General features: G+C 54.8%; 1 protein-coding gene across 1 annotated transcript in view; it reads left to right on the top strand.

Annotated features, from left to right (window-relative positions):
* The window catches only part of SAMD11 (sterile alpha motif domain containing 11), an 84702-nt gene that overhangs the window by 34171 nt on the left and 28722 nt on the right, over nt 1–21809 (top strand). The window contains 1 exon segment of the mRNA XM_039563941.1: nt 8702–8826. Coding sequence (XP_039419875.1) covers nt 8702–8826 — 125 coding nt within the window.

The following is a 21809-nucleotide window of genomic DNA, read 5'->3' as shown; positions in this document are numbered from 1 at the left end:
AAAATGAGGGGAATTTGGGGTATTTAAAGAGCCCTCATCTCCATCAGGCCCAGCAGCTGTGTCAGCCACACATTCCTTTTGCTGCCTGAGCAAAACATCTGTTTGTGTGTCCCTGACAAGTCCAAAACTTCAGGGATCTCTCTCCTCCCCATCTCTCCGGGTGGTGTAATTCCATCTTTTTTTTATTTATGAGCTTGCTGAGCTGAATGACAAAGCAGGCTTACAGTAAAAACATCTTCATACTTATTTCCACCTTATTTTGGAGTTGCCAGCCCTACTGATCATTTTTATGAACTGTCATAAGCATTAATGAAATTTTATGGGCATTTTGCTCGGGACATTGCAGGATGATTAATTTGTTTTTTCAGGCTCAGTCTGCAGGGAGATTTAGGGCTGTGCTGCCCACGGGTAGGGTTGGGATTTTCAGGCCTCTCTGCTCCCTCCAGTTGGGAAAACTTGTTTACCCTTCCCTCCTCTTTTCCTTCCCCTCATTTCCCTCTTTCTCTCCCTTTTTCCTGTGTCTGGTGGGTGACATCTCCTCAGGAGGTGGAGGTACCCGAGGGGCAGAGGCAGGATGCTGGTGAGTTGTTGTCTGTCAAACTCGTGTCTGAGAGGGACAGAGAGTGACCAAAAGGGTTTTTTACCAACGGTGAAGTTTCAAAAGTTACCCAAAAGGCTGAGCAATAAAAATAAAACCAGAGGTGGCCACGGAGTGAGGGGCAGCTTTCCCTGAGCTTTGCCTGCTGGAAATCATGCTTCTGTCTAGAGAAATTCCCATGGGAGCAGCTCACTCCTGTGGCAGGGGGAATTTCCAGGAGCTCCAGCAGGTCCCAGGCTGGGTTCCTGGTGCCAGGGACAGTCTGAATCATCGCTGGGCACAACCCTCAGTCCCAGCTCGGCGTGTGCTCCAGGATCGTGCAGCAAACAGAGGAGCTGGGATGAGTTTGGGAAGCGTGGAGAGGGAGCAGCAGGAGCGCTGGGGGAGTTCCCTGCTGCAGCTCACGAAGTGAGGGTCAGAGGCTGCCCTGGAGCTCCTGGGTGGGGGCAGAGGGATGGGGAGAGGCTGGGGCAGGAGGCACAGCCCCGGTGCTGCTCAGAGCTGCACATCCCTGCTGCTGCACCCAGCCCTTCCCGGGGCGGCGAGCCCGGCCGTGGCAGAGGTGGCAGCGCTGCCAGGAGAGGTGCCAGCGCTGCCAGGAGAGGTGCCAGCGCTGCCAGGAGAGGTGCCAGCGCTGGCCCGGGGTCACGCTGCTGCTGCGCAGCGGGGACAGCCCCTGCTGCTCCCCCCACACCTTCCCCGTCACCTGAGCCTGCAAATCCTTGACCCCAATCCTGCCGTGCCCAGCTTTAGGTCACGATCGGGAGATGCTGCAGGTTTGGAGCTCTGTGCAAGGTGATAAGCAGAGGGAGGAGGGGACGCTGGGGCTGAGCTGCGGCTTTCCCAGCTTTCCCTGATCCACATCCCTGCCTTTTCTGCTGACTCAGTCACCCTGGCTTTACTGCTGGGGGTCAGGGACACTGACCTTGCCTGGCTGCCCAGGGACCTCCGGCACTCAGCGGCCACGCCAGGGCACAGCCAGGCACGCTCAGGGGAAAGTTATTGCACAGAATTTCTTACCCGGGGTGACTCTGGGCTCTGCTGGGCTGGGGGATGGTTAATCCTCCACTGGTTTGGTGCTCTGTGTGTGTAAGAGAGAGTCAGAGCTTGTGAAATGGGTTTTGTTCCCATTTTCTCAGGAAGCTTTGTGTTCTAGTAAGGAAGAAGCTGAGAGGATTCATCAGTTCCTGGGAATAAACATTATTTTATTCCCAGAACACTGGATTGGGCATGGTCAGGGTTGGGATGGAGGGGTCTCTGTCCCTGCTGAGCAGAGGCACAATTCACACATTTTTTCCACTCTGAGCTGCCACCATTAGCTGGGAGCACCAGGAGCTGATTTTCTGACAGGTTCTGTGCAGGAGGTCAGAGCAGGGAGATAGAGCAGTCCCTTCTGGGGCTTAAAAATCAATGAGTCCGTGATTAAATGGCCCACAGAGGCTGGACACTGCAGGTTAAGGGAAAAGCTGTGATAGTGGTGGCATTTTATGTGGGAGCTGCAGCAGGAATTGCTCTTGCAGCTCTTCCAGGTGCTTGTACAACCCCCACATTTACCAACAGAGGTGTTTTTTCCCAGGGGCTGGACTGGAGTGCTGATGTTTCTTTAGAAATCGGTTATTAGTTTTTCAGAAAATGCTAACTAGGAAATCTGAGCACCTTGGAGTGCCTGTGTTGCACCAGCCCCGCCGTCCCACGGTTGTGCTGTTACATAAGGTTGTTTCTCAGGGCTGTAATGATGCAACAGCGTTTATGGACCAATCTGGGCTCTGCCTTTAATGGCTTCCATAAAAAGCTCATTATTCTCTCTCCAGTCCCTGACTGATTTACATCTCCCATCCCTGGGCGTGTGCTCCACTTTGGGCAGCCCTGAGCCACCTCTCCTTGTGGCTGAATCCTGGCTCCTTCAGGCTGGAAAAGCCCTCCAAGGTCATGAAATCCAACCCTGCCCCAGCCCTGCCAAGGCCACAACTGCCCCATGTCCCCAAACCCTGAATCCCTGCAGGGCTGGGACTCCAGCACTGCCCTGGGCAGCCTGTTCAGGGCATTATTCCTTTGTTTTGGGTAGGAAATGTTTCCTAATACCCAGTCTAAACCTCCCTTGGTGCAACTTGAGGCTGTTTCCTCCAGCAGCCAGTGACTCTGGCTGGGACACTGCTCCTGACATGGAAACTTGGCCTTTTGTGCTGCTGAGATCAACAGAGGAGGGACAGTCCCTGGTGTTTCTGCAGCATCTGGTGATGGTTTCTCATCTCCTTGGAGCTTCTCTGTCATTCCTGGTTCACCAGCCTGGCCAGGCAGGGTGGGAGCAGAGGGTTTTGGGGGGGAAGCCACTGCAGAGTGAATGATGTGAACCTGTCACCTGAGCCAGGGGTGCCACTGAAACACATCCTGGAACCAGCCCTGGGTCCAGCCAGGCAGCTCTCCCTGCCCTGGCCTGATCACTGCCCTCGTGTCTTCTCCCCTGCAAGCCCTGACATTCCTCCTTTTGCATATTGGATTTTTTCTTTCTTTATTGGAGGGAGGGGCAGAGGGTCGGGACAGTTTTATGGCCGCTGTATTGATCAGTAAAATTTAATGTAATCCCTGCACTTACTGGGTGATCGTTAAGGGGATGGAGAGACGGTGAAATGTATTTTAAAAGAAATACTTTCCCATTTTATTTCCTCCCCGTTTTACTTCCTGAGTCTCTCTTCTCTTCCAATCTCCTCCTTTGCATCCCTTCGGAGATTTTTGACTGCGTTTCCCCAGCTTTCCTTTGATTTGGTTAAGTATTAGGAAAAGAGCTGCCCAGTCTGTGTGGTGCTGGACTCATTCCCCATTCCCTCATCTCTCTTGCCGCTTCTGGATCTGTGGAATTTTGTGTCTGTTGGGAATAGGACTCCCTCTGGTTTTATCCCAGCTCTCTCTGGAGCTCGGTGGCTGCAGGACCAGGTGGGCTCTGGTGTCTGGTGCCCTCTCCCTGTGCATCCCCAAGGAGCAGCAGCAGCCCAGAGCTGTGTCCCTGACATCCCAGGGAGGTCTGGAGCAGAAAAATGACAGCTTGAGCTCCAAACTGACACAAATATCCTAACACTGGAGCAGCTCCTGTGGGTGCTGCTGAGAGGAGCTGCAGCGTGGGTGGAACTCCTCCTCTGCACAGGGACTGCACTTTTCCTGCCTGGTACCAGGCACTGAGAGGTTTCTGTGAGTGACCTTGTGGCTCTGAGCAGGGGCAGAGCAAACCCCGGCTGCCAGCAAGGGTGGGAGATGTCCAGGAGGCCCCTTCGGGCTCACCCCTGGCAGGGATGGGGCATTTGGAGTGAGGTTACTGCTCCGCTGCCTCCTCACTGCGGAGAGGGAGAGCTGCAGCAAACTGAAAGGCAGCCACTATTGAAAATTATTTAAATTTCGACCAGAAAGTCTCCCTCCCCCCTGCCTCCCCCTCTGCTCCTCGCAGTCACTCTGAGCAGCGCCGGGCAGAGCCACCAGGGCCCGCGGGCGCCGGGCTGCCTGCGCTCGCTGCAGAGCCCCGACACTGATTTATGTGTTGGTTAATTGTCTCCAGCCATTAGTCTGCTCATCCTTCTCCTCGTTAAAGATGCAGTTGCTGCTAATGTCTGTAAATGAAACACATTTAAAAGGCGTTGCTCCCAGTCTGGGTCTGGCTGAGCTGGGAGCTGCCACCTCTGCCGGGTCTGGGGGTGGTGTGTGACCCTCGGGGACATCTGTCAGCACCTCTGTGCCCACCCTGGCTCACGGGCCAGGAGCCAAAGGGGCCAAGGGCCTGGAGGCTGCCCCAGTTTGTCCCATCCCCTCCTGAAGTCACTGCATCCCAGAGTGCTGGCTCGGAACGGGCTGGGAGATGCTGCCAGCAGCTGTGAGGGACTGGGATGGAGAAGAGGGATTGAGTGAGGGTCCAGCACAGGGACAGGGCACAAGAGGCGACCAGAAGGAGCCCTGGAGCTGCTGGCTTCAGTCGTGGCCAGTCAGAGGCTCACGGTGCAGGTGCTGCTCCACAAGAGAGGAGTGTTCCCAGAAATCAGGCCCAGGAATTGCTGCGTGCCTGGTGCCTCAGCCTGGCCAGGCAGGGGTGGGAGCCAGATCCCAGAAGAAAGGTCCTGGGAGGCTGTCAGGAACAGGGAGTCACTTCCCAGTTGGAAAGGAAATCTGGATGTGGCCCACCAGCCACGTGCCCCCTCTGGAATCCTGGGTAAGGTCAGGAGTCCATCCCTCCATCCATCCATCCATCCATCCATCCATCCATCCATCCCTCCATCCATCCATCCATCCATCCCTCCATCCATCCATCCATTCCTCCATCCATCCCTCCCTCCATCCATCCCTCCCTCCATCCATCCCTCCCTCCATCCCTCCATCCATCCCTCCCTCCTTCCATCCTTCCATCCATCCCTCCCTCCTTCCATCCCTCCCTCCTTCCATCCCTCCATCCTTCCATCCCTCCCTCCCTCCATCCATGCTCAGATTGTGTTCTCCCACAGCTGGAGTCCCACCTGTGTTCCTGCAGGTCCCCAGACCCTGAATTCCCAAACTGGGCGTTGCCATGGCAACCGGCAGCCCTCCAGGAGGCTCTTTGTCTCCTCCCTGACCTTTCAGGAGCTCTGGATCTCCCTCGAGCCCCCTTCCCTAATCCGGTTTTTAGGATACAATATTGTGGCAGTGGCAGGGCTCAGACTTTAATCAGCTTGGGAGTGCCCGAGGCAGGGCTGGGCTGCACCAGGGCACCTGCAGGGCTCAGGCCCAGCTCAGCACCGGGCAGGGCCCTGCTGGGGCTGCAAGGGAGCTCCTGGAGGGAGTTCCTGCCCTGGGCACACCAGAGGGAATTCTCTGCATGGGCAGGACCAGCCCTCTCCACCCCCCTCCATGTGGCTCCTTCCAGGTCCTGCAGGAACTGGGCTTTGTTGGGATCCCCAGAGGGACATCCTGGATCTTGCAGGAGGTCCCACAAGCTGGATATTCAGGCAGAGATTCCCTGCGAGGTGGCCTTGGATAAATGCTGGGCAGGGCCTCTTTTACAGGAGGTGGGAATAAAATTCCACAGCTGACAGGTGGGAGTGAAGAACTGTGGAGTGGATGGGTTGGAAAGGACCTTAAAGATGATCCAGTTGCACCTCCCTGAGCCTGTGGCAGTGCCTCTGTCCTGCTTGCTGGACCAGCACCAAATCCGGGGCTGGGGATGCAGCTGCAGTGCTGCAGGTGTGGTGGGCAGTGTGCACAAAGAGGGGAGCTCTGAGAATTGCAGAAATTCTTCCCAGCCGAAGCACCGAGAGCTGGGGCAGTACCTGGAGAGCTGAGACTCCCAAGTTCACCTCTGTTAAGTGGCCCTGGGATGAGAGCAGTTGGTTGGGCTTTGCTCAGTGCACGTTCAGAGGGGTCTCTTGCAGGAATTACCTGAGCCTGAGCCTCAGGCAGGGGTGTCCTGTGTTAGAGCCCGTGCAGGGACTGGGCTGTGACTGCAGCTGCTGGAGCTGCCTTTGCTGGGGCAGTTCAAAAAAATGCTGAAATCCTTCAGCTATGCACAAAGAGATCCCAATTTTTCACAAAACCCTCTGGTTACCATTCATTCCCTTTTCTCCTCCCAAGGCTGAGCCCCAGCTCTGTCCCACCTCTCCTTGTGCCGGGTGTAGAACAAGCCCAGGACACCACAGCAGCCTCTGCTCCAAAGCTCCTGGGCCAAGGCAAAAGGAGCAGCTCCTGGGGAGAGTTGGATGTGTTAAAAGCTGTCTCAGCCTGTTTGCCTTATCTCAAATCTTCCCTTTCCTCTCAGTGTCACCTTGGGGTTCGGTTTGCTTTCCAGCAAAGTCGTGTTTTCCTGGGATTCTGCCTGATTCCGTGGGTAAACGGAGCACAGTTCAGAGCCTGGAGTGTGCCCTGTGTGCTGTCTGCTCCTCTGTGGAGCTGGGACTTGCTGATGCACCTTTGTGAGCACGATGATTTTAATTCTAAACCCATGGAAAATCTCCTGAAAGCCTAAGATTTTGGGGGAAGGAAAACACCACTTCTGGTGTGGTGCTGCTGCCTTCCGTGGAGATCTCCTGGGTTCTGTTTTCACTGGATATACCCCGGTGTTCTGCACTCTCTTGAGTTTTGAGGAGCCGCTCCAGAGAGAGGGAGTTGCATTTTCCTGGTGGATGAAACAATCCCTCCTCGTAGCTGAATGTGTTTACACACCAGCACTGCTCTGGGCTCGATTGGGATGCAGGGCACTGTGCAGATGCAAAGATGTAATTATCCCATTTTTCTCTTCCCACTCCCTGCTCTCCTGGCTCCTCTCCTCCGCCCTTTCCGGGCCTCGTGCTGATGGCAGCGTTTATCTGCATTTGTCCTCTGTCCCTGACAGCCACTTATTGATTGGCATGATTAAAAAGAACTGATAATCACTTCACATTAATCCCATAAATGACTTAAGACACCAAAATATTTGCATAATGCATCTTAAAGGTGGCAGCTAAAAGAGGATAAGACCCAAAACTGCTTGGCACAGGAGAAATGGGCTTCCCACTCACCTGTGGGCTTGCTTAAGTAATGAGCCTCGTGCTTGCATAAGGAGCACTCTGAGGTGCTTTAGGGGGGGAGATGCGATGGGTGCTCAGAGGCTTTGGGATCCGAGCATCCCTTCCCCTGCTGATCCCCCTGAGGGATGGGGGATCCCGGGGGGAATCGCGGGGCTGTTTGTGTCTGCTGCCTCCCGTGAAAAGCTGGAGCCAGACGCCCGCTGAAAGTACCTAAAGACTTTCTGTTCTGAACTTATCAGATTAGCAGCGAGCTAGACACAGATTAGCCCCCGCTGCAGCCCCGGGGATGGGCGCTGGGAGCACCGGGATCTGCTCCGGGAGCGGGGGGAGCAGCAGTGGGGGAGCGGGGGGATATTTAAGGCAGATCATTGCCCGGTAATTCTGCAGATAATGCACCCTCCGGGCTGCCCTGCCGGGCCCAGGTGAGGACACCCCGGTGGGTGGGAGCTGTGCTGGCACCGGGGGCTTTGGCACGGCAGGGAGCTGGGGTAGGGCAGGGAGGGCAATATCGCTAATTTGTGTGCTTTTCCCCAAGTGTCTCTGGCTCTCCTGGCTGTCATCTTCCCTTTAGAGAGAGGGCAGGAGGAGGAATAGCCCCGGTTAGCTCGGGGCGAGCCCCTGGTGCTGGGAGGATGGGGAGTTCAGCATCTCGGGCAAACAAACAGAAGGGAGATGTTCCAGCACTGCCAGCTCCTGCCATGGGTTCTACCTTGTTCTTCCTTCCTCACTCTTTGTAGGTCATTTATTGGGAAATACTTTGCAACTGGAGAGTGGTTCACCAGCAAAAGCACTCGATGAGATATCTGAGCTGCAGTATCTGCTACAGTGAATTGGTTTTTGTGTTCTCCCTCTCCATAGAAGGAAAAAAAATAGAAAGAAAGGACCTAAGCAGCCTAGTTAGCAGCAATGTGATGCAAGGAGAACAGGCAAAATAATGCTGAATTGCTCTAACACAGTCTCTTTTCCCAGAAGGAAGAGCATTGTTTCAGGATCTGTTGGAGGGGAGAGCTGAAAATGGGTTTTGTAAATCAATCTGTCCCCTCAGCTCTGAGTAACGCTGCTGTCCGGGCTCGTGGTGGGTTTCTCTCTAAAGAGAAAAACTATTATTCAATCAAATCTCAAAGCCTTTTGTCCCAGCAGTGATGGAATGGAAAAACTTAGGTTTTTAAGAATAGAAGGGTGGCAACTGATAGAAAACTATCAGTTATTTCAGTTCAAGTTTCCTATTAATTCTGGAGCAGATCTGCCAATTCCTATACTTTCAGTTTTTCCATCCTAGATGTGAGTCCTGGCCCACGCAAGTTATATCTGGCAGGGCTGGAATCAGCAGCTCTGGCAGCTGCAGGGACCTTGATGGGAAATGAGAGGGAAGCTTGGGAAGGGCTCTGCACTCCCCAAAACCGAGGAGAGGTTACGGAGGCACCCCGTGGGTGGGAGGGAGGGAGGGAAGGAAGGGGGGGACCTCTGCTGCAATCCAGCGAGGCTGGAGCACACAAAAGCCTCTCCCAGATGTGCTCACAGGGGGGAAAATCAGTTCTGGGGGGGGACAGATGGGATTTCATTAACGTGGGGCTTTTGTGCTCTGCTGCAGCCGCGACAGCGACCTCTCCACCATCATCTCCAACCTGCACCAGAGCCGCCAGCTCGTTATGCCAGAGACCCAGAGCCGCTGCGAGTTCAAGAGGAACAGCCTGGACGTGGGGCTGGCAGCAGCAGGTGAGGGCTGGGGCACCTCCTGCTGCCCTGGGGTTGTGTTTTCCCTCCTCTCCCTTCCGCTCCCCCGGCCGTTCATTTTCCTGTTGTTTTTTCTGTTTGTGCTACACTTTAGCTATAGGAAGGTTTTTAATATTCTGGCTAAAGTTGAACGTGGAAAGGATTTCATGGTGATGCTGAAGCCCTTTGGAGGTCCCAGCCCTGTGTTGTTCTCAGATCCAGTGGTCTGTGTTAAAGGAGCTTGCGCCAGCACAGGCGGGAAATGTCCCCAGGGCTGGTGCCACGTGAAGCAGAAAGGCCTTGCAGAGAGCATGATTTGATTTGTAATTTCATTAATCAGAGGTTCCCCACACTGCTGCTGGGCCTGCCAGCTCCTCTGGGAGTGGAATTGTTTGGGTTTCTAGTGCTACCTGGCTGGTTTTGGGTTGTTCCCCTGGTTTCAGCTCCACAGTGTGAAAACAGAAATGTTCCTGTGGGATCCTGCCCTGGGACCCCTGGGTGTCAGGAAGGGAGTGTGGGGAGGGATGGGCTGGTGGCAAATGTGCAGAAGTCAACAAGTGAGGCTCTGGAATAAAAAAACCAAGATCTGCTTGTTGATTGCAGGGTCCTTCCATTATAAATAAAAGTTGAGGAAAATCTGGGATTTCTGTCAGTTTTTATACTGAGTGATCCCTGTCCTTCCAAATCAGAGCTGGATCTCCCTCTGTGCTAATTTAGGCCTCTTCTGAAAATCTGTCTGCTTGGAGATTTGTCCCGGGTTTTTTTTGTCAGTCATTCTGCTGAGTGTGTAAATGAACCCCAGATCCAGAGGGGACACCACACCTGACACCCTTTGGGAATGTCTTTGGAAGGTGAAAACTTAAATAACATCTTCAGTCCCACATATGCACAGGAGGGGTTTGTGGTGTCTGTACATCAGCCATGGCCAGCTGCCAGACTTTGCTTTCACAGCTGAATCTCCAGTCTCATCATTAACAATTTTCCAAAGCCCCTTGCCCTGCACAGCTCCAAAAGCCAAACTGGCCACAGATCCATTTTTCCCTATGACCCTGCTCGGGTCCGTGTGGCTCAGCTGACCCTGGATGGCAGAAAGGGTTTCAATAGCGTTTGCTTTGCAGAGAAACTGCTGGGCTTGATCAGCATTGCTGGAATTCTTTGGGACCTGTGGCATTCCAGAGATGCAAAGGGATCTCCTTGTTCCCATCAGAAGAAAAGATGAGATGTAGAAGCTCTAATTCCTGTCGGTTAGAGTTGGTGTTTGAGGTGCTCTGGTTCGTTTCTTAAATTAAGAAATGGCCTCCAGCTGTGCCAGGGGAGGTTTGGGTTCAATGTTAGGAAGAATTTCTGAGGGAAAGCTTTGGAGGAGGCTGCCCAGGGCAGTGGTGGAGTCACCACCCCAGAGGTGTTCAGGTAACTGTGGATGTGGCACCTGGGGACATGGGTTAGTGGTGCTGGGTGATCTTGGAGGTCTTTTCCAACCTTAAGGACCCTATGAAACATTACATGAGTGAAAAAGAAGAGGCTCATGGGCACAAGAGGCCACCAAGCCAGTGACAAAGCTCCTGAGGACACGACAGGTTTGGGGTGTTGAGCAAGAGGTGATTGGGTTTAAAAGAGTCAGATGTGGAGGGGAGGTGTCTGAAGGGACAGGGGGAGGGACAGTTCCACTCTGGGCTTTGGGGCTGAGCACTGCTGGGGCTGTTTTTGCTGGCAGGGCTGGGAGGGGAGAGGGTAATCAGGAATTGCTCCAGACAGACTTTTCAGAGGTGGTGCTGGGTTAGTCTGCAGGACTGGTTGTTGTTTAAACCATTTTGTTCCAGCGATAAGGGGAGAAGAACCTTGCCCCCAGCTGTCTGCCCTGGAGAACAATTCTGTGCACTGGGTTATGAGAATCTCCCCCTCAAAAAGGCACCTGCAGATAAACAATGCTGAATAAATGCTGCTGGTGCCATCAGGTTCAAGAAGCCCCGCATCACTCCTGGCTGGGAGCCGCAGGGCTCTCACAGGCCACTGGGATCTGCTGCTGGAAGTTTCTGTTGCTGGTTTAGGGCTGAAGTTGAGCCCAGTGAGGAGGGAAGGAGCTCTCTGGAGGCTCCTGTGCTCCCCACTGAGCCCAGAGTGCTGCTGGAACAGGACTCACCTGTGCCTGAGGTTCAGCAGAGCCCTGGGAACAAGGACAGCACAAATGGAAGAGATTTGCTTATTGCCAGCTCATGGGGGCAGCAAAAAGGCTGAGGCTGGCAGGGTTGGCTGGTTTGTGATTAATTCTGTGAGGGAATTCCTTGACTTGTGGTTACAGCAGTGCTGGAGTTTTGAACAGCATGGACTGGAAAATCAGCAGTGTTGCTGCGCCTTGAGTGGTCTTTGAAATGCAGAAAGGGGCTGCAACTAATGACAAAGAATTGTGTGTACTTCTGGGGCTTTGCTGGCTTCTGGAAGGTGGGGAGGGCTGGAGCCAGGGCTGTCTGGGGGTGAGGTTGGCTCCCTGTGCCGGGAAGAGGGGTGAGCCAGCCCCTTGGGACTGCCAGCCTGCACAGGGAGCTGGGAGAAGCCACCTGGAAAAGCAGCTTTGGTGATTCCCAAAGGCGCCAGGACAGCTTCCCTACAAACCATGACTGGTCTCTCCTCAGCTGCAGATGATTTCCTGCTGGCCCCTCCTCCCCAGGCGGTTCTGCAGTGGGGAGGGCTGAGATCTCTCCTGGGTGCTAATTAAACTGCAGTCATGCTGGGTTTGGGAGGGAAGGAAGAGAGGAAAGGTGGGTGGAATGGGGTCTCTGCTTCCTTAGGAGCATGTGGGGACAGCTGAGGTTTGGGAGGGGGCTTAGGGACATCTGCAGAGGTGGAGAAGTGTCCCTGGTGCTGGGGGGAGCAGGCTGGGAGGGCAGGCAGGAGCCTAAGGAGGGGACAAAAGTCACTTGCAGCAGCTCAGTTAAAGGAGAGGCAGCACCAGGGCCCTGCCTGGCACCTCGAGGGGTTCCCCTGGAGAGGGGAGGATGGCACAAGGAGCTTGAACCCTGACTGAGACACCCACAGAGGGCTGAGCAGGGCCAGGGCTGCCTGGAAGAGCAGAGCTGGGGGTTTGCTCATCAAACAGGGCTTTGGAGCCCTCCCAGCAGCCTGGTGTGGCTGCCAGCAGGAGCAGGCTCCTCTGCCCCTTTTCTCAGGGTCTGGGGTGGGGAGGATGGAGCAGCCCCAGAGGGTCTCAGAAGTGCCTTCCCCCCGGGTGTGTGTGCTTTGCACGCTGCTTTAGGGCCTGAACCAGCGTTTTGCACCAGAGTCCTGGTCCCGAGGCTCTAATTCATTCCTCTCCTGCAAAAAAATCCTGTTAATTTCTCCTCTTTCTCTCCTCAAACACCCTCTGTTCTGCAGTGCCAGATTTCATGAGTTTCCAGTTGCAGTAGGACTATTTGCATGGATAGAAGTGGAGGATTCAGGCTCCCTCATGCTAGAGGAAGGTGGGTAGCTCTTCCCTCTCTTCCTTCTGCCCCTGGTGCCTGCAGGGAGTTGGTTTGGTGGCTGGAGATGCTCTGAGAGGGCACGGAGTGGAGACATGGCAGAGCTTCAGGTCCTGCCCCAGCAGGGACCAAATCACTGCAGTTCTGCATAAAATATTTGGGCCTGAGGTTCCCTTGGCTGTGGTGTGGGAAGCAGCAGCAGGGCAGCTTTCTTTCCAGTGGGGCAGAGCTCCCAGAGAGCCTTTTCCCAGGGGTTTTTGGTCAGTGTGATGGGAATGACAAACCCTGAGGGCCTTGGCCCCAGAGCAGGGGTGTCCTGGGCGCATCTTCACCTGCAGTGATTCCTGTGGGAATGCCACGGCATGGGGACAGTGTGACACCTGTGTCCCCACTTTTCAGGAGCTCTGCTCCCTTAGAGGCCGTTCATTCCTGGTGCTTTTGCAGCCCTGGAAGAGCAGAGTTCACCCAGACGTCTCAAAAAGCACCAGGAACTGCGATTTTTCCCTGTGAACTTATTTGTTCTGTATTCACCCCTTTGTCTTATCCTTCCATGTGGTGCCCTGTTGACTAAGCAAGGGAGAAGGAGGAATTTTTGGACTGTAAAGATACTCAAATTGAAGAATTTGGGGTTTTTATTCACAAGGCAGTGCTTGTACCTCCCGGTGTGGATCCACAGCTGACCACATGGAATTATCTCACTCTCTGTGGGCCTAGCCCTGGATTCTGTGTCCCTGCCATGGCCGTGGAGGCCTTGCAGTGACCTCGTTTGGCTTTGCACTGAGACCCAGAGCTTTCATATGCTAAGGAGGAGTTAATATTGGGGCTGGAGAAGAATTGGGATCAAGGATGTTGCAGCTAATGGTTAGAGACAGGATCCCAGCGAACGGCTGCTCTGGGGGCGCGGGATAATGAGCCGGGCTGCAGACATGTTTTCATTTAACTAAGCCAAACAACGGGGAAAAAAAGCAGCAGCCTTTATTGGACTGCTGCCTTAAATTGAGCAGAAAATCAGCACCAAATGGGCATCCAGGAGCTGGAAGCCCAGGCCCTGTTGTTGACGTGTTTTTCCGTGAAGGACAATTGTTTACCTTGGCAACGTGAGGGTCGAGGCTCTGTCACTGCTCTTCGTCCTCTGGGCCTGGAGCTGGAGCACTGTCCCCTCTCTGTGCTCTATTTAAATTCATTTTTATGTCTCCTGGAGCCTTGCAGGAGTGGGAGGTAACCAACAGGCTTTTGTAGCACAAGCAGAGGTCTTGGGAAGTAAAGGAAAATTGGGAAAAGCCAACATGGAAGCATTTCTTTTGGCTGTGCCAGCACAGGTCAGTGCAGGGGATTTTGCTGCTGGGAGTGTTCAGGTTTTATTCTTGGCTGTCACTGCTGGAGGACAAGGAGCCGAGGCAGTTTAGGGCCCTGTTGTTGGAGCTCAGTTAAGGTTGGAAAAGACCTCAAAGATCATCAAGGCCAAGCTGGGCAGGGGTCTGAGCCAGCCCCCTCCGTGCCTGGTGGGGATGAAGAGTCTGTCCCTCCCTGGGGCTGGATCCACCAAACCCACGGCCAGCACATGCAGCAGCTTCAGAACTCCAGCAAACACTGACTCCTGCTCCTCCTGCTGCCTTCCCTGCAGCTCTGGGAAGAGCCTGATCATCCTGCTTCCAAAAATAACCTCTCCCTGCCCCCTGCCTCCACCTCCTTTGCCAGGTGCCTTTCCAGGCAGCTGGGGAAGAGCTGCCAGCAGATCCCTGGTGCCTTGACACCTCCCTGGTGTTCTGTACAGACATCCAGGAGCGTGGCCTCTGCCTTGTCCTCCCTGGCTGCTGGCTGGCACCTGGGCACAGCTGGCAGAGCCCCTGTCCTAGGGGAGGAGCAGGCTCGGAGCTGCTGCGGTGCCCCCTGCTCCTGCCAGGCTGCCAGGAGTGCCCAGTGGGTCACAGGTGACAGGCAGGGACAAGTCCTGCTGAAGGGACAGGGGTGCAGGGACCTGTCTGTGTCCATGGAAATGTTGCCCCAGGCTTTGGGATGGATGCACTTGAGAGAAATCCACCAGGAAAAGAGCCCTGGGCATTGAGAGCCCCGGGGCAGTGTGTGAGTGACCCTGGCACTGCCTTGGCTTGAATTCCTGCCAGCTCAGCCCTGCCCCAGCTCGTGTGCCCCGGGGCTGATCCAGGCTGAATGGGAAAGAGGACAGAGCTGTTACTCTGGTTTGTGAGAGGTCATTGCTGCTTTGTTTATTCTCCCTCCTGCTGTCCCTGCGCATCGGGGTGAGCCCGGGGGTCCCCACAGGGGCTCAGGAAAGAGCTCACAGCTGCTTTCCCTCTGTTCAGCATCTCTGGTGGTTCTTGGCCTCTCGGTGCAAATCGAGGAGCTGGGTGGGGATTCCCCAGGGTTCAGTTGCAGCTCTGTCACCGTGGGGAACGGGAATGTCCCCAGGTACAGCTCGTGGCTTCACCCCTGCGCGGGCAGTGGGCAGTGCTTTGTGCCAGACGTGAGCAGACCTGGGAAGAGTTGTTTAAGGATGGAGGGCTGGGCCTGGGAAGGATTTTATTAATGATTTGCTGTGAGCAAGAAGAGGGTCAGCTGCCTATTTCATTCATTTTTCAGCTCTGCACAATCTTGCTGTTCCCAGTTCCTTTTCTTCCCTTTGCTTTTTTCCCCTTTCCTGCTCTTTCCCCTCCTCCCTGCATTTCTTTCTTCTCAAACCCTTTCCCCCCCACTTCCTTTTCCATTCCTAATCCCCATCTCACAGACACACACATCCTTCTTCCTTCCCATTTCTCCTCCTCTTCAGTTCCCTGTCCTGGTCCCTGCCCTCCCTTCCCCACTCCCTCCCTCTCCCAGCTCCTGGGGAAGAAGACAATTTGAAGGTTTTCCGCTTGGCTCTCAGCTGAGAGGCTCCTTCCCTCAAGCCAATCAATGGGAGCCTTTCAGCCCCACTGGGGCTTGGCAAACATGAGATCAATAAGTTATTAGCACCATTCTGTCAGCTGTAATGTGGAGATTGATCGGGGCCGGGGCTCCTGCTTGCTGCCTGGCACTTCCCCAGCCTGATAAAGATGACAGATTAAGGGAATAAGAAAAAGGAATTAAGGAGTCTGGCTGTCAAAGCTGTCACAGGCTGGAGGAGCAGGGTTTTTTTCAGGGGCTGAATGAGTGCAATTGGACATTTAAATGGTGCTAAGGGGGTACAGCACCACCAGCAGCTCTGCTGGAAATCGCTGCCCTCGGCCTTCCCTGTGCTGAGGAAACGCTGGGAGCCTTGGGAAGGAGCAGCTCTGCTGGGTGCTGGAGGGAACCACGGGCTTCTGAGCACCCCGGAGCCAGCAGAGGGACAGGGGTGCTGTCCCTGCCTCCCTGGGTGACAGGTGGCATTCCCCAGGCCTGAGGAGTCTCTGTGCCAGGGGAGTGGTGCCAGCTCTCACGGCTTTTTAGCACAGAGGGAGAAATTGGGGCCAATCAAGCTTTGCCCAAGAGGTTTGTGGTCACAGAATCCCAGACTGGTTTGGGTGGGAAGGGACCTTAAAGCCCATCCAGTGCCACCCCTGCCATGGCAGGGACACCTCCCACTGTCCCAGGCTGCTCCAAGCCCCAGTGTCCAGCCTGACCTTGGGCACTGCCAGGGATGGGGAGTTCATAACCTGTTTGTTGGAGCTGTGCTCAGGTCCCTGATTTACCAAACTTCCCCCTTCTCCTGCGTCACCCACTGGAACCTGCTCCTTTCCAGGCAGGAAAATGAGTCTCCACAAGGCCTGGACTTCCAGCCCACTCTCCCAGCTGCATTCTTTAAATCTTTTCTGTAAGAAAGTTGGGATTCACAAGTTTGTGATTGCTAAAAAGCCTCTCTGCAGCATATAAAATTAATTCAGATCTCTCTCTTAAGTGCAGTATATCCTTTCCATGAGCGTTTTTCATACTATGAATATTTACCACCTTTCCGTGGCTTTGGTGCATGCTGTAAAAATGAATTTTGTAGGAACCTGGGAGCCAGAGGGATGCTGGAGCGCCTTCCCTAATAAACAGCCTCATTCCAGGCAGGCAGCAGGATGGCTCCAGCATCTCCTGCACCTCCCTCTGTTTCATTCCTTGGGATCTGAAATATTGGCCATTCCTTTCAGGTGCCTTGCTCCAGCTGGGGAGATGGAGCGTGAGGAGGTGGGAAGCAGCAGGATACTGTGGATGGTGGGAGGAGAGGCAGATGGTCCTGTGGAGCTGAGGAAGGGGATCCAGGCTGCTTCCCGTGCCCAGGAAAGGCTGGTTGGTGTGTTATCTGCTGGGAATCCTGCTCAGCCCCCTCCTTCCCGTGTGCTGTGGTTAACTGGCAGTCGGGGAAGGGTCGGTGACACCGAGCCAGCCTTTGTGGTGCTGCTGTGACATGCACTGGGATCAGAGTGGTGATGGGCACTGGCTCTTGCTGGAGCCCTCCTCTGCTGCTGAGAGCAGTGACTGCACAGCCAGGCTGAGCCAAAGGCCTCTAAAAGTGAGGAAAAAGAGAGAACTCTGGTTATTCCATAGTGCATCCTCCTTGCTTGGCAGGGAGAGCCCATTCCTGTGTCCCATCCCTCCCTCCCCTTTGTTTCCTGTTTTTCTTCGTTGCCAGGAGTCCCTTGTCCCAGGGAGCTCAAAGGGTGATGCTTGGGGAGGGTTCACAGACACCCCGGGCTGTGCTGGGGACAGTCCTGAGCCAGCAGTGCCACCCTGCCCTGCTGTCTGTGCTGTCAGGCTGCTCCTGCACGGGAGCGCTCCCCGTCGGCATCTGAGTGACACCAGCCGACAGATAAAGGTGTGGGGACAGCAGGAGCAGCGAGATAACCCGGGGCAGTCACTGGGGCTGGAGCCTGCTCCTGCCATGTCCCAGACACCATTACCTGGCCTGCTGGGAGGGGGATGCTGCCTTTATTTTGCAGCTGCTTTGGCATTCCCCATGCGGAGACCCAGCAGTATTCCCTGTCCCCTCCTTCCCTGCCCTGGGAGCTGCCCTGCTCTGGTATTGTTCCAGGATCCCAAATCCCAGAAGCTGACTGCTTCCCTGCCCCCAGCTTCCCCAATAATATTTTTTTCCCCATTCTTGTTGCCCTCAGTTAAATTATGGCCCGTTACTCCCATGACCTTGTGCTTCCCTCTGCCTTTGTTCTGTGGATTTCTGCTGGTGAGGGCTGGTGCTGATGGATCCCCCTCTCCCACCAGCCTTTGTTGGGAGCAGCTCTGGGCCTGCTGAGCCCCAGCAAGCTGGGGCAGCTCCTCACAGAAGCCCGTGGCTGGGAGAGGGAGTCCCCAGGGTGTCCCCAAACCTGCTGTGTTGGACACAGGGACGGGAGGAGCGGCTGGGATGGAGCTCCAGGCTCGGCTGAGCGGAGCAGCTCCTCTGGTGGGAGCCTGTCTGTGCCAAAGGAAAAGGGGAAGATGCTGCCAAGACATCTCAGACTGGCCAGTGGGGATTGTCATCCTCAGGGCTGGAGTTAAGAGCAAGGATGTTTTCCCTCTCTTAAAATAATGGGAAAGGAGGTGGAAGAGGGGCTCTGGTCTCGCTGGATGTTGGCTGGCCAAGCCTGGGTGGTTTCCCGTGGAAGTTGGCTCCGTTCTCTGTTTACTCGGGACTTTGTGGTCCAAGAAGCTTTCAGAGCAGGCTCAGTGCTGTGCATGGGGAGCGTGAGATAGGTCTCGATCTCTTCCCATTGTGCTGGAGCAGGAGCACAGTGCAGGAGAGTTTAGCGCAGGAGAGTTTGGTGCAGTCCCTCAGCTGAAACTGGGGCCCTTTGTAGCCCATTCAGCAACGCTGGGAGGGCAAAAACCTTGTGAGCAGCTCATTAATCTCCCTTCTCCAGGTGACCCCTGTGCTCAGCTCTCAGCATGAGTGTCCTTGGTGCAGATTCCCTGTGGAGGGTGGGGATAAAGCCCCTCTGTCTTTGGGGAAGCCTAGGGATAGGTTTTCTAATCTCCCCAGACTTAGGCTCCCAAGTCCTCTCCTCAAAGCTGATCAGGAGGCTTGGGGTTCTTAGATGTGTTGGTGAGGATGACTCTTAAGCCAGGCAGCTCTGCTGAGTGCAGGGAGGCTGAGGATTAGAGCAGGGCAGGAGACAAAATAACCCCCCCAGCCTGGCTGCCACACCAGCTGGTTTATGGGGCCGTGCCCACATCCTTTCTCCTGCTGCTGCAAAGCCTGGGGTGATCCCTGTGCTGGGGACAGAAGTGCTGTCCTGCTCCAGCTGCTTCCCAGCCCTGTCTCCATGCCCCACTGCAGGAGTGCAGCAGGTGAGTGCTGGGCTTCCCACAAAAGAGGGGAGGAAAAAGTCCACTCTGATTTCTACAGCTTTGGGGAAAATGTTCAACTTTGTCCCCAAATCCTCCCTCCGGGTCGCTTCCTGTGCTGCCTTGCCAGGCCAGCATGAGCCTGGGATGTGATGTGGGGTATGGGGACCTGTGTGGGGACCTGGGTGAGGGGGTTTGTGCTCAGGGCTGTGCTGCACTGGCGGCAGTGGGTGATCAGTTTGCCTGGGGCTTCCCCCAGCCCCCCTTCCTGGTGATACTGCCTGGCCTGGCTTCATAACCCTACAGTTCCACTGATAATTTCTTTCATTTTCAGCTGTAATATTAAAAACTGCCCTGATTTGGCTTCCTTTCAACTGCAACGCTCTGTAAGAAGGCAGGAGAGAGGAGGCAAAAGCAGGGATTTGGAGAACAAAACCCCAGCCATCGCTCCCCATGCTTTCAGGTGGATGTTGCCTTTTGCAGGTGCATGGGCTGAGCAAAATCTGTCTTGGGGCTTTGTGGTCGATGAGCAGCAAGGCACTAAATGCACAACCTGTGTCTGGGAGGGTGCTGAGACATCCAGGAGCTGCTCTGCCAGCTCATTTGCAAAACATATTTGGTTTTGCTGCTGCTGGTGCTGCAAAGTCAGGGGGAGATGGATTGTGGCTGCTCCCATCTCGGTGTCCTGCTGTTTGTGTCAGGGCAGAGAGGGGTTGGATGGTGGAGATCCAGGGCTGGACTGGGAGTGCAGGGTCTTGTGGAAGGGCTGGGCAGGTGGCAGTGGGGTGGCAGAGCTGTGCACAGGACTGAGGAGGAGAGGATGGGTGCTGGAGCACAGACACCTCGCTGAGGTTGTACCCTGGCAGCTGGGAGTTCACTGAGTTACTAAAGCAGGTGGGACCTGCCTCTCTCTGCTTGCAGCTCAGGAAGCAAAGATGGGCTTTGACTTCTTAAGGCCCTGGGCTGGGACTCAGAAAATCTGAGTTCAGTCCTGTGCTCTGCTCCCAACTCGGTACATTTGGGGTGGGTTGTTACATCTCTGTGATGATCTTTATGCTGATCTTTATTCCCTTTCCTTGCTTACTCTATCTCTTGTGCATTTAGTCCCCACACTTCTGGGGCCAGAGGCATCTCTGCCACACTGCAGGGCTTTGCCTTAACTGAGGAAATAAATAAAAAAGAGGAAGTGTTTGATTCTGTGATGTCACTGAAAAACTGCCGGGGGCAGCCCAAACCCAGAGTCAGCACGTGGGATTTGGTGCTGTGGGACCAGGTGAACCTGAGATGCCAGGAGGATCACCCTGGGGAAAACTGTGGCATCCCTCTGGAGGGAATCTGGACTGTGTGGAATCTGGACCCCTCTCCCAGGGGCAGATGTCACACCTGGCTGCTCACCTGTGGGGCTCGGGGGCTGGTGGGGCACGGGTCGGAGCGGGCTGGTGTCAGTTCAGAGTTCCTGCGTGATCCTGGTCTTGCCCTGCCCCGGTGCAGCCAGCTGGGAGGGAGATGGGGCTGCTGACGTGCGTGGGAATGGCATGGGAATAGCTGGGAATAGCTGGGAATAGCAGGGCCCGGCGCGAGCCGGAGCGAGCGTCTGCCGGCAGATGGGCCCGGGGGTGGGAGAGGAACAGCGGGAGGGAAGCAGGGATGGGGGAACGAGGTGCCTTGGCAGAGCTGTGAAACCAAGGAATCTTCACTGCTCGCATTCCAACTGCTGTCACATGGACCCCGTGCTTCTGTCACCAGTTCTTTTCCATGGAGACTCCTCTGCCTCCAGCCCTGCTGGGCTCTGCTGCCTCCTGCCCGGGCTGGGAGGGGCGAGCGGAGCAATGGGACTTGTGTTGTTCCAAAGCCACAAATCCTGGCTGAGAACAGTCCTGAGGAGGAGCAGGATATATGATCTTGGCCTCCAGCACTGAGGGTTTGCAGTATCAGGGTAACGTTTCCAGGAAAATCAGCATGAAGGATGGAGCATTCCAGGGGGAGGGAGCTGCTGGCTCTGGTTGTGCTCCCTGGCCAGGTACCTGCGAGCTTGGGAAGCTGAGAGTGGCTGTGGACGAGTTATGTAAGGGGTAAACTGAGGCAGGAGGAGTGAGAAAATGCCGATTGTGTGGACAGGCTGACTCGGCACCTGGGATGTGAAGTGCTGAGAGAGCTCCAGCGCTGTCACCAGTGCTCCTGTCCTTCCCTGGCTCTTCCCAATTCCCTCTGTTTTGCTGTGTTTCCTTGGCTTTGGGTTCTGCACGGTCACAAGCCTCTGCATCGTCTCCGAGTGCCAGTTTTGCTGAGGGATTTGGTGACAGGGTCGTGGCAAGCTGAGTTTGGAGGCAGCTTGGGCTCTTCAAAGCCTTGAAATGCCACTTGGAACTTCGCAGAGCTGCCGGATTGCTCCTTGGGCAGAGGCACCTGCTGGGGCTGCTCTGCTCAGCCCTGTGCTCTGATCCCCTGATAAATCCCTGCCACGGCAGCAACCTGGGCTGCTCAGCTGCATTCCAAGTGATGGGGAGTGATCCTGAGTGCAGGGGACAGTTGCTTGGCTGGAAATTTCCCCTGGAACAGTGATAATGTTGTTGTTGTTATAAATAGGACCGAGGGGGTTTGTAACCTTCCTTAACCCCCACGTTTCGGGCAGATTGCAGCAGCCTGGCTGTGCTGGGGCTCACAGGCAGATCCAATCCGTTCTCACTCAGATACGCTGCTTATTTGGGAGATTTTTTTAAAAATTTTTTTCGTTCTTTTAAGGTGCTGCATCTTTAACAAGCCCTTGATAGATGAGAATTTGATGCTTGCAGTGACAAACAGGCTCTTCCTTCCTGCCCATATGCACCATCATGCTTTCAGTTTCCCCAGCGTTATTAGGGGAGGATATTGATTCGAAATCTGCTCGGGAACGCTGTAATTGTGTATTAGAGATTTGGTGTTGGTTTGGAGGGCTGCAGTAATGCAAAAGGCTTGAGTGTTTCCGTGCAATCCAGAGGGGGAAGATTGCTGAGGACCTTGAGGTTTTGAAGGAGGAGGGGGGAGGGAGGGGGAGAGACTGAGAGAGAGAGAGAGACAGAGAGAGAGAGAGAGATACTGTGGTAGGAAGATTCAGAGATCTGTTGTGCTTTTTTTTTTTTCCTGTGTTGTTTTTTTCCTCCCCTTCCTCTCCCCCAGTTGCTTTGCATCAGGGCATGAAAGGAGTGGAAACACCGGGGGGACAAAAGGCACCAGAGCAAATGATGAAACTCAGTAAGGAAATCAACTGGATTCAGAATTTATGGCTTGAAAACGTTGCATTGATCAGTGTAT

Source organism: Corvus cornix, chromosome 21 (genome assembly GCF_000738735.6).
Source record: "Corvus cornix cornix isolate S_Up_H32 chromosome 21, ASM73873v5, whole genome shotgun sequence".
NCBI classification, from domain to species: Eukaryota; Metazoa; Chordata; class Aves; order Passeriformes; family Corvidae; genus Corvus; species Corvus cornix.
This window is presented reverse-complemented; position numbering and strand designations above follow the sequence as displayed.